The sequence below is a fragment of the Ostrinia nubilalis genome, chromosome 19 (assembly GCF_963855985.1).
Source record: "Ostrinia nubilalis chromosome 19, ilOstNubi1.1, whole genome shotgun sequence".
Classification (NCBI taxonomy): Eukaryota; Metazoa; Arthropoda; class Insecta; order Lepidoptera; family Crambidae; genus Ostrinia; species Ostrinia nubilalis.
Genome location: NC_087106.1, coordinates 12020628 through 12033183, shown reverse-complemented (window position 1 = coordinate 12033183; position 12556 = coordinate 12020628). Strand labels below are relative to the sequence as shown.

The 12556-nt window shown below is 40.7% G+C and overlaps 1 protein-coding gene across 1 annotated transcript in view; it reads left to right on the top strand.

The window, feature by feature from the left end:
* Positions 1-458: 458 nt before the first annotated feature.
* Positions 459-12556, top strand: part of LOC135080970 (hemicentin-1) — a 30019-nt gene continuing 17921 nt past the window's right edge. Inside the window, exons 1-18 of the mRNA XM_063975693.1 lie at positions 459-511; positions 870-1141; positions 1362-1587; positions 1981-2128; positions 2573-2701; positions 3810-3962; positions 4562-4663; positions 5646-5825; positions 6004-6073; positions 6128-6294; positions 6476-6629; positions 6806-6972; positions 7060-7076; positions 7184-7337; positions 7406-7485; positions 7530-7683; positions 8504-8735; positions 11603-11696. Of these exons, the coding sequence (XP_063831763.1) occupies positions 878-1141; positions 1362-1587; positions 1981-2128; positions 2573-2701; positions 3810-3962; positions 4562-4663; positions 5646-5825; positions 6004-6073; positions 6128-6294; positions 6476-6629; positions 6806-6972; positions 7060-7076; positions 7184-7337; positions 7406-7485; positions 7530-7683; positions 8504-8735; positions 11603-11696 (2491 nt within the window). The 5' untranslated portion in view covers positions 459-511; positions 870-877. The remainder of the gene's footprint in view (positions 512-869; positions 1142-1361; positions 1588-1980; positions 2129-2572; positions 2702-3809; positions 3963-4561; positions 4664-5645; positions 5826-6003; positions 6074-6127; positions 6295-6475; positions 6630-6805; positions 6973-7059; positions 7077-7183; positions 7338-7405; positions 7486-7529; positions 7684-8503; positions 8736-11602; positions 11697-12556) is intronic.

The window sequence follows — 12556 nt, the reverse complement described above, 5'->3', positions numbered from 1 at the left end:
ATTTTGGTTAAGTTTTCAACGTAAGATACTGGATTTCTTTAATAACATTAAACTTAATTTCAGTAGTTATACAAAGTTTGAATTATAATTTTATTTCAGAACGAGATATGAATGACGTCATGACAGCATAGTGCAACGATCTTTTAGTGATTACCGGTTTATAATGAAAACCGAATTTAAAATAATCATGTTTGCAGTTTTTTGATAGACTCGTATTTAAGTATTTACAAAGACTTGTATAATTTATTGGAGTGATTTTCAATTGATGTTGCGTGGATCTTAAATATACCTATGTGAAATACATCGAATAATATAAAACATACAATGTTGTCACAAATAAAATCAAACTTGATATTAAACAAAATTGAGGTGCCTCGATTTATTGAAATGAGAGCTCGAAGCTCTAATTTCAATAAATCGTTTTGTAATAAAACCGGTCTTCAGCTTAATTATCGGTTTTTATACCGTTATTTTTCAGCACTACTTCGCGGTGGCGGCGGGTATTGTTGAGGTTAGTGGATTTATTTACAAAAATAATGTTTTTCTACCTAAATAACAATAAATAAATCAGTTTGTTAATAACCTTAGAAACAAACAGATTTAGGTAATTAATTTCGTAAGCTTCAAACCGTACGGTTCATTCAATAAAACGCTAAATGAAAGGACGCGTTAGTTGACACTTTTTAGGGTAAAGTTTGTTTCGCTTCGTAAACTCATCAACTTTGAACTTTCCTGTTAGAATGCTAATTTCTTACTTTCAGTTGTAACTGGATTGTTGTTCTAGAAAATTCACGTTAGAATCTTTGTAAAAACGAGCACATTACTGGTGTCTATTTATAGCCAATTCACATTTAACCTCTTTCATTTAGGCGGGAGAATGGCATTGGCAAAGGGCCTGAGGCCCGTTCAGGTGTTTGGTGTGATACTGTTCGTGAGGATCGCGTCTGTATTCGTGGTGCAGACGTGGTACGTGCCAGACGAGTACTGGCAGACATTGGAGGTGGCGCACAAGCAAGTGTTTGGCTACGGAGCCCTGACTTGGGAGTGGACAAAAGGCATCAGGAGTTACCTGTACCCGAGTGTGGTGGCTGCTCTGTACACCATACTGAAGTTTACTGGACTGGACCATCCTCAGGCCTTGGTATGCACTATATCTTATCTCAATCTAGATAGCCAAGTCCATAAATCATTCCGTTTAAAGTTTGGTTGTGGGTTTTGTTTATACCTAAATGTTTATTTCTTTATTATGTGACTTGTTCACATTGAGGAAAAATATTGTTTGTTCTTAAATATTTTCAATTCAAAAACAGATAATTGCCATGAATGTGAAATGAATCATCACCAGTTTGTTTATTCCATAGATTCTCCTGCCTCGCATCCTACAAGCAGTCATTAGTGCTGTAGCCGACTACAGCTTCTACAAATGGACCGGTGGTCGTAAATGGGCACTGTTCTTGGTACTCACGTCTTGGTTCTGGTTCTACACAGCCAGTAGAACGCTTTTGCAGACGGTTGAGACTGCTCTGGTGGCCATTGCACTTTCTAAATATCCATTCAGAGATGGCAAGACCAGCTATTTTGAGAAAGGTAAGTAAATGAAGTAAAAAATATAGACATAGTGTAGGTAATAGTCCTTCTCCAGATTTATTACTAAAACAGTATGTGACCACCACCATCATCTAATTTGACAATAAACACTTTTCCACAGTAATTATGAGATTTTGATGTTGTCTCATACAGAAAGTTTTATTTGAATATCAGAATCCCTTTTTGATTGGGCATTTTAACACCCTGTATATCACCATTGATAAACCTTTGTCTTTTATCAACCTGCCTTTTGTCAGTCTATCTGTTGCTTATCACTCATTGATTTGTTTTTTATTCCTACCTACCAACCTGGCTTTAGTCAGTCTCTTGCTTATCATGGCTGTATTCGTTGTTAATCCTTTGCCGCTATTCTATAAAAAAATATATTTTCAGAGAGCACCCTATGGATCTGGCTAGCTGTAGTGAGCGTGTTCGTGCGTCCGACGTCAGCGCCTCTGTGGGTGATTCTAGGGCTGTACAACATAGCCACTACTAAGGAGCCACGTCTCAAGCTGGTGGTGCGCACTTACCTGCCTATTAGGTAAGACACAAGAATATGCTGTTCTCATTTTTAGTTGTTTTAGGACCTTAATTCAAAGTGATATAGTTCAATATAATATGGTTAAAAGAATGGCACTTTCGGGCCTAATATCTGTCAAAAGACAGATTCTTGTCTTATAATACCTCAGCAGGTCAAATATAACAGGTCAAAGAAATTAAAGGGAGGTTGATGGGGAAAAGTGGCATGTTGGCTAGAATCTATCACTGCTATATTGAAGGTAACACAATATGTTTATAAGGATTCCAGTGGACTTAAATCCAGGGAGCATATAAAGTTTATTCCTCTTCGACATAGCAGATAAAAATAAAAATATCAAGAAAAAAGTGTTGTGAGTTGATATCTGAACTAGGAAGGTTCCTTTGTCTTAGGTTATTATCAGCCCTAAGAAAAAGAAATATAAAGCAACATCTTGAATTGTTCCAGTCTTCTTGTGGGAGGAGCCCTAGTGGCCTTGGACTCGTACTTGCACGGGAGTGTGGTGGTGACGCCATGGGAGTTCTTCCGGTTTAACGTACTTCACGACATCGCCTCTTTCTATGGACAGCACCCATGGTAATATTTATCTATACTAATATTATAAATGCGAAAGTAACTCTGTCTGTCTTGCTTTCACGCCTAAAACACTGAACCGATTTTGATGAAATAGTTTGAGTCCCGGGAAAGGACATAGGATAGTTTTTATCCCGGTTTTTGAAACAGGGACGCGCGATAAAGTTTTTCTAAGATAGACAAAATTCCACGCGGGCGAAGCCGCGGGCGGAAAGCTAGTATTCTATAGGCCAAGGATGCGCGCTGTGATAAACTTTAATTATGCTATTTCATCGATTTTATGCGATAAGCCCATACATTTGTCGTCCGAAATAATCGATAAGTTTTTATCACGGCGCTCATCCTAGCCAGGCTGAGCTAATACACTTTGGCAATCTTGCAAACAATAAGAATTAATAAAATTGACGATAAACAGTTCAACCTCTATTGTCTTTTTCGTGATAAGAAGTGTGACAATACAAATTTGTGAAAAAGAGTTCATTGTACCAATCATTGTACTGGCGACACTCCCTATGTAAATTAGGTGTCAGTCATCTTCATTGTCTTTCTTTGAACAGACATAGACGGAATCATAATTAAAAACAATGATTTGTAATTTTATGTGGGGTATATGAATTGCTGTGTCCAGTTTAGCTAAAACGCGCGATTGCTTGTGGACAGAATATAATTTTGAGCCTCTAGTAACTCGCGATCACGCGATTTGAAACGCGTTATCTAGCTATTATAATTTAGCTCAGTAGCAAGGGCTGCAGTCACCCAACAAGAAAATTCATCATCATCATCATCTCAGCCATAGGACGTCCACTGCTGAACATAGGCCTCCCCCAATGCTTTCCATGTTGCCCGGTTGGTAGCGGCCTGCGTCCAGCGCTTTCCTACTACCTTTATGATGTCGTCGGTCCACCTTGTGGGTGGACGTCCCACGCTGCGTTTTCCGGTACGCAGCCTCCACTCCAAAACCTTACTGCCCCATCGGCCGTCAGTTCTGCGTACTATGTGCCCAGCAAGAAAATTAGTTGATTTTTATTTTAAAAAAATATCTTGACTAACAAAAAAATTTAGTAGTGTGGTAAAAATATTCCCAATAACAAATAGCACTTCGTTTCTACAGGCACTGGTACCTCTGGCAAGGCATTCCAGCAGTACTAGGCATCAACTCGCTGCCGGTACTGGCCGCTATTGTAGCCATCCTGCGGCGTCCGCGGGAGAACAAGACTGGCCTGCTTCTGTTAGCTATTGTAGCGGTACATGTGGCTCTATACAGGTAAGACGAATGAGACCAAATACTTAGATAGTAGACAAGGTGTTCTTTCGTTCGTTTCAGCCAAATGACGTCCACTGCTGGACAAAGGCCTCCCCCAATAATTTCCACAACGACCGGTCCTGCGTCGCCTGTTTCCAAGTAAGACAAGCTGTTCAGCAGAATATATGACCACACCATTATGAATTATATAAAATAACTTCAAATCTCTAACTAAATGTGCACACAATCAATTACTCCATTTAATTACACACATGCGGCACATCTGTTTGTCTCCCTCGCTGACACTATTAAATGAGCTTTATTTTATATCGTGACGCAACCGCAATATTTTTATATTGTTTACCGATTTAATTGTCACCAATTTTATTTGAAGGTGTATACGTAAACGGTGTGTTTGCATAAATAAAATATTTGTATTTGAAGTCCACAGTAACCCTATGCTATGGTGTCCCAATGTGCTTGATCCTGTTTATTGTGGGAGATTGTAGAAATTGATCTAAACATTTACTGCTTTCATTTAAAATAGCTAGGAAAAAAAAAAACTAGGACAAATTTTGTACTTACATAAGTTTTAATATGTTATTGTCATGTTGTTCCAGTGCCATATCCCACAAGGAGTTCCGCTTCGTACTGCCTTTGCTGCCCATATTCCTGTACCTCGCCCAAGACTTCATTGTCCCTTGGAGCAGAAAGGCTAAGAAGTGAGTATTTATTTTATTATTATTAAAAGTAGTAAGCATTGTATTACTTTTTAGTGGAAAAAGTCATACAATGCTTACTACTTTTAATTGCGATTTTAATACCCATTTCCACCATCAATCCCTAATTTTTAAGTGACACCTATGAAAACAAAATTCCTGTTATGTAGCACCATAGGGGGTCACCTAAACATTAGAGATTGGTGGTGAAAACAGGCATAAGACTTTCGATAGTGGTATCTAATTTCAGATTTTATTACGTACCAGGGGTGTCCATTCAAATCTAATAAATAAGGCATGAAACAAAAAAGTTTCAAGACCTCTGGATTTGAGTACGATCACAATAGCTCATCAAAGAGCTTGGCAATTTATCATACATTTCTCTATCACTCTTCTCTTTAGGAGAATACCCCTCTATTATTTACCAGAGGCAAATGGAAGACTTGGTCTACACTCTCCATTCTGGCCAGAAGGGTTGATTATGCTATCATACACATCTCTTTCAAATGCCCCAAGATTTAACAACAATTATTGCAATGGCGAGTATGTTTGGTTCTAAAATATATTAATCTATGTGTATGTTTGGTTTTAAAATATCTACTAGTATCTTAATATGTAAGTCTAGATATTAGCACGTCACTACCTTGTTTAATATACCACGCAATCTTGTATAGCCATACTTATAAGATACACCATACAAGAATGCATGGTAAATTCAGTGAACTGCTCCTGAATCGAATGTACCTACTACTACTATTTCTATTTATTTATATTAACCGGCAGACAGTGGTGACTGAGTTTGTTGCGGCGCTTCTTCTCAGCACTTGCCAAATGTTGGTCTCGAAGCGCTGGTAGGGTAAAAAGATTGTGAGACATGTAGAGGCTCCTTAAGAGCAAAATGACGATTTGTAAGAACTATTTATTAGTCTAAACAAATAAAGAAATTTTTACTTTGACTTTGACTAATCTTTAATATTCTTTTTAGGTGGCAGCTGTACGTGCTAACTGGAGCCATCTTGATCGGGAATGTGGTCCCGGCGCTATACTTCGGCGTGGTGCACCAAGCCGGCACGCTCAAAGTCATGCCGCTGCTGCGAGAAGCTATTCCCAATAACAAGAGTTCCGTTCTGTTCCTAATGCCTTGCCACTCCACGCCTCTGTACAGGTGAGGATCAAGTTTGTTTACTTCCACTATTTAACTGGCTATATGCGCTGATTGGAGCCATCTTGATCGGGAATGTGGTTCCGTCCTGTTCCTCATGCCTTGCCACTCCACGCCGCTGTACAGGTGACGATCAAGTTTCTTTACTTCCACTATTTAATTGGCTATATGCGCTGATCAGAACCATCCTGCAGGGCTACTCTGAAAAACATTATCCGAAGTTTCGAATGTCGCTATCCCTCTTACGCAAAGCAAGATGCCAGCATGAGCGACGGTGACAGATAGACCCGAAACTACGTAAACAGCGTTTCGTAGTAGCCCCCCTGATCGGGAATGTGGTCCCGGCGCTATACTTCGGCGTGGTGCACCAAGCCGGCACGCTCAAGGTCATGCCGCTGCTGCGAGAAGCCATCCCCAGCAACAAGAGTTCCGTCCTGTTCCTCATGCCTTGCCACTCCACGCCTCTGTACAGGTGAGGATCAAGTTTGTTTACTTCCACTGTCTAGATGGCTTTTTGGAACCATCCTGCAGGGCTACTCTGAAAAACATCCGAAGTTTCGAATGTCGCTATTCCCTCTTACACAAAGCGAGATGCCAGCATGAGCGACGGTGACAGATAGACCCGAAACTACGTAAACAGCGTTTCGTAGTAGCCACCCTGATCGGGAATGTGGTCCCGGCGCTATACTTCGGCGTGGTACACCAAGCCGGCACGCTCAAGGTCATGCCGCTGCTGCGAGAAGTCATCCCCAGCAACAAGAGTTCGGTCCTGTTCCTGATGCCTTGCCACTCCACGCCTCTATACAGGTGAGGATCAAGTTTCTTTACTTCCACTATTTAACTGGCTATATGCGCTGATTGGAACCATCCTGCAGGGCTACTCTGAAAAACATCCGAAGTTTCGAATGTCGCTATCCCTCTTACACAAAGCGAGATGCCAGCATGAGCGACGGTGACAGATAGACTCGAAACTACGTAAACAGCGTTTCGTAGTAGCCACCCTGATCGGGAATGTGGTCCCGGCGCTATACTTCGGCGTGGTGCACCAAGCGGGCACGCTCAAGGTCATGCCGCTGCTGCGAGAAGCCATCCCCAATAACAAGAGTTCCGTCCTGTTCCTGATGCCTTGCCACTCCACGCCTCTGTACAGGTGAGGATCAAGTTTCTTTACTTCCACTATTTAACTGGCTATCCACTATTTAACTGGCTATATGCGCTGATTGGAACCATCCTGCAGGGCTACTCTGAAAAACGGTATCCGAAGTTTCGAATGTCGCCATCCCTCTTACACAAAGCGAGATGCCAGCATGAGCAACGGTGACAGATAGACTCGAAACTACGTAAACAGCGTTTCGTAGTAGCCTCCTTGATCGGGAATGTGGTCCCGGCATTATACTTCGGCGTGGTGCACCAAGCCGGCACGCTCAAGGTCATGCCGCTGCTGCGAGAAGCTATCCCCAATAACAAGAGTTCCGTCCTGTTCCTAATGCCTTGCCACTCCACGCCTCTATACAGGTGAGGATCAAGTTTGTTTACTTCCACTATTTAACTGGCTATATGCGCTGATTGGAACCATCCTGCAGGGCTACTCTGAAAAACATTATCCGAAGTTTCGAATGTCGCTATCCCTCTTACGCAAAGCAAGATGCCAGCATGAGCGACGGTGACAGATGGACCCGAAACTACGTAAACAGCGTTTCGTAGTAGCCCCCCTGATCGGGAATGTGGTCCCGGCGCTATACTTCGGCGTGGTGCACCAAGCCGGCACGCTCAAGGTCATGCCGCTGCTGCGAGAAGCCATTCCCAATAACAAGAGTTCCGTCCTGTTCCTAATGCCTTGCCACTCCACGCCTCTGTACAGGTGAGGATTGAGATTTTAACATGAAACCAGTGTCTAAATACGATTTAAGTAGTAATGTCATCATCATTATTTCAGCCATAGGACGTCCGCTGAACATAGGCCTCCCCCAATGACTTCCACGTCGCACGGTTGGTAGCGGCCTGCATCAAGCGCCTTCCTGCTACCTTTATCAGGTCGTCGGTCCACCTTGTGGGTGGACGTCTCACGCTGCGTTTTCCGGATCGCGGCCTCCACTCCAGAACCTTGCGGCCCCATCGGCCGTCAGTTCTGCGTACTATGTGCCCAGCAAGAAAATTAGTAGATTTTTATTTTAAAAAATCATTGACTTACAAAATTTTCAGCTTGCTAATCCGTCGGGCTATGTCAGCGACTTTAGTTCGTTTACGGATCTTCTCATGAAGTAGTAATGTAATGAATGATAAAAATCTCCCCACACTACTATACTAATACCTCACACGAACTTGTTTTATTTAACTACACTCATTATGTGTTGGACCAGTGGCGTTGGGATCAACGCTAGAGCCAACACCTCTCGTCCAAAGTGTGGATCTAGAAAATATTGGCACCAACATTGAGGGAAGCCTGATGTTTGCATATTTGTCCCCTAGTCGACTTTACAAATCTTTCCTTGTAAAGCCTGGTCCGTGAGCACGTAGAATTTTGTCCAATGACCCCAAGCTAGCCATTCTTATCGCTCGCGCGTAATTATATTGCTGTCGTGACTGTGCGACGGGCACCCGCAGTGAGTGTGCGAGCGCGACAGCAATACGGACCAGGCTTTAGACACATTAATTAATATTATTTATTCTCCTTTTCCCAGCCACCTGCACCAGAACGTAACCACCCGCTACCTCAACTGCGACCCGCCGTTCAACAAGGTCGGCGAGACGTACGAAGCAGAATACTTCTTCAACAACCCGCAGCGCTGGTGGCGGTCGGAATACGCTGCCAAGGCCACGCCGCAGTTTGTGGTGCTGTTCGATACGCTCAAGGGACGAGTAGAGAACGCTCTGCAAGGATACAAGCAAATGTATGAGATACCGCATACACAGGTAAGTTAATAACGTCGGTGAGACGTATGAGAGAGAGAGAGAGAGTACTTCTTCAACAACCCGCAGCGCTGGTGGCGGTCGGAATACGCTGCCAAGGCCACGCCGCAGTTTATGGTGCTGTTCGACACGCTCAAGGGACGTGTAGAGAACGCTCTGCAAGGATACAAGCAGCTGTATGAGATACCGCATACACAGGTGAGGTTAATTACGTCAGGGAGACATTTAAGATAAATGGAGTACTTCTTCCTCAAACGCGCCGAGTACGCTGCTAAAACCATGTGGTGCTGTTCGACACGCTCAAGAAACGTGTCGAGAGCGCCCTTTAAGGGTGTATACTCCCAAGCCGCTTTCGGCTACGGTAACTACGACAAAATTCCTTTAGTCCGCAATAAGAGGGCTACTCTGGGCTGCCCTATCATGTGCCCTCACATGGCTACAGTACAGACGTGTTGAGAACGCTCTGCAAGGATACAAGCAGCTGTATGCGATACCGCATACACAGGTGAGGTTAACTACGTCGGTGAGACGTATGAGACAGAGTATAGTTGTTGCAATTCACGAAGGCGAATGAGCTTTACATGTGTGGTGGCTCGCTTCTGTTCGTTTTTCAAAAGTTTTGACAGACATTACACTATCGTTATGTGCATCTACACATACACTCACAAGAGAAGCTTACTCGCCTTCGTGAGTTGCAATAACTAAACTACCCGCAGCGCTGGTGGCGGTTCGAGTATGCTGATGCTATCCGAGTCATAGCAAAATAACACAATATCACATAGATATTTTACAAAGTAGGGAAGATCATTAATAAAAATAAGAAATGGCAAAGGTCCTAAAATTGATCCCTGAGGCACACCTATAATTAGAGGTGCTCCAGAAGTCTCGGTTCCGAACACAAACTTTGCTTTCTGCCCGTGAGATACGGTTCAACAGATAACCATAATATCGCAATTTTTAAGTAAGATTTGATGGTGTACACAATCAAACGCTTTTGAAAGATCACAAAAAATACATGAGTGAAGCGGCAAATCGAACAACGTGGAGTAGAGCTCTGTGATTGGTTTGTGTCACCCTGTGCGTCCACGAGCACTGTGAGACCTCATAGTAATGTTTGTGAATACGGGCGTAAATCTTCCAATTTAAAACTTGTTTAGAAAGGCCTTTAACATAATGATTTTTTTCCCCAGTTCCCGGAAGGCGAGGTGGGCGAGAAAGTGCTTGTTTACAAGAAGATTCAGAGCCAGCCTAAACCCGCGGCCGACGACGCGCTGTAGGACCACTGTTAGTACGCTTACCTTACACGTATCTTCCATTCGGGCGAATTCCCAAAGGACAATATGACAGAGCATACATGAGACAAGATTTTATAAATACATCCTGTTTCCAGACTTTGTTTTTATCCACAACGAGGTCGTTCTTGAAAAAAAAAAGCCAGCTCTTGGCCTGTATCTCACCTGATGGTAAGTGATGATCAGGCCGAAGGTGAAGCGAGCTTCACCCGGAATCCTCAACCACGGAGGAACTGGCTATCTTACGTCTAACTGCCGGAACACAACAATGCTGTTAACATTGTTGTTTTGTAGTAGGGAAATAGTTCCCTACTTCTTTATAGAAAGACCAAAGGAAAAATAAAAATGACGCCATCATCACACTTCCATGTTATGGACTAAAAAAGATGTAAATATCTTTAATTTATTAATTTGTGCCAAATATCCATTACATTTTGCCTAGAGAGACGTACTTCTGAAGTGGAGACTAATAAATCACCTGATGGTTATGATTTTGTGTCATGGGAATTCGCCTTGATTTATCCACAATTTCTTCTCGAATCTGCGTTTTTATTTCGACGCCGCCATTACGCATCATCAAGAGAACGGGTTTGTTTATTAAAATGTCTCGATCGATATTATGCACTTATTAAGTGCGTAAAAACCGACTAATGGAATAAAAATAATTCAATTTGGATTTATAAGAAATACACACAATTAATATGCTATTTTACAGAAATGTAACAATTTTCAATTCCATTTTTTCATAATAGAAACGAACATACTTTACCATAATGCATTTCATAATGATGTGGGACTCCTTAGTTGGAAATAGGTTGTAAGTAAATTAAATTATTATTAAGATCGACTTGTGGGAATGTTGCCCCATTAATAACATGTGTTCGATTCAAATATACATTATTTAAAATGTATTTATGAATAATATATTAATACATTTACATTGTTAGGTTTAAATGGATGTATTGATTTAATCATCGATTACGATTTAATTACAAATTCGATTATGACTTTTTTGAAACAGAATTCATAGTAGCAAAGAAAATGTATGCAGCTTTTGATAATTAAACTTCACCCTCCTAATTTCAAAATAATTTGTCCACTTAGCATTCGGTCGTAACTACAGTCATTGACGGTATTGTAGGGTAGTTAGGGTAATAATTGGCATAGTTGTAAAGGTGTTTAAAATTACTTTTAATTTTATTAATTTAGCTATCATCTACCATTTGGAACCTTAGTATTTTGGAATGGTTAAATGTTTTTATTACAAGCATTTCAGTTTGTAATTCTGTTCTGTCATTAAAATTAAGCTGTGTATTGTACACAGTTTAAATCCCATGTTTGTGCGTGTTTGTATTTCAAAATAATATCACTGTCCGCCATTTTTCATCTTTCGCCGTGAATCCATGACTGAGATTTTCACGCAAGTACAAATTATATATATTTTTACATAGTTTTTATACACTTGCCAAAGTTAGTTATTTATTTTTAAATACTAACGTATCATATCGTATATAATATAAATGCAGGTTAACGGAAATAAGCTAAGGCTGAGTGTATCTTAATATACAATCTGCGCAGGTTCTAATGAGGCTGATGTGGCGCCTTGTCACGCACGTAGGCAGTTTACTGCTTGACTGCATGATATATGAGAGACACGTTCCACGAGTTAATGGTATCATAGATTTTCCTCTTAAGGAATAAACTTTGAAAACTCATTTACTTTTGCAAATAGGCCTTTAAAAAGCACTTTTACACGTCCCAGTATTAACCCTACCACTGCTTCGGGACAATAAATGAGCCAGTGCTGAGAAGAAACAGCGCAAGAAACTCAGTCAGTAGATCTGCAGACTTCATCACCTTTCACTCTTATCATTAATAAGAGAGAGAGAGAGGTGACTACAATTGCCGCATCATGACCCATTGTTACCTGCGCGGGTTGTGCCGACTGCATTTCGACTACTTTATAACTACCACCGACTCTATTTCACTAACGCATTTTATTTAAATTACATTTCGTGCTATTGTCTAGTTTTTTGATATAATAACTTCCTTCTTTAAAAGACGAGTAGCATGTTTTTTTTGTAGAGCTTAAATGTGCTGACTGGATTTTCTTTTGATAATTTTGATGTTATCGACCCAGTGGTTGTATTCGGCTACTACGAGTGAAGAAGAAAATATTATGCAATAGTAGTATTTTTTGTTTTAATTCACGCTTCGTCTTAATATATTTTAAGTGACGCTATGATTTTTTGTAGTTCATAATTATTGTAATATTAATTTTTCCTCATAAATGTTAATTTTGAAATGGTTTATGTAATTCTATTGCAATAAAAATGTGGATTTATAATTTTATTATTTTAATGTATTTTTCTAGATTTAAAATAGTCTCTTATTAGTATAAAATCGACCATCGACTTGCTCAAAGATAAAGACAAATATTTTAAGATCTCTTTAACACATGTTGTCTTTAATATTAAATAACTTGCTATGCAGTTAAGGGTTGTGCATTTCGATTTGTTTTTTTTTTCTTAA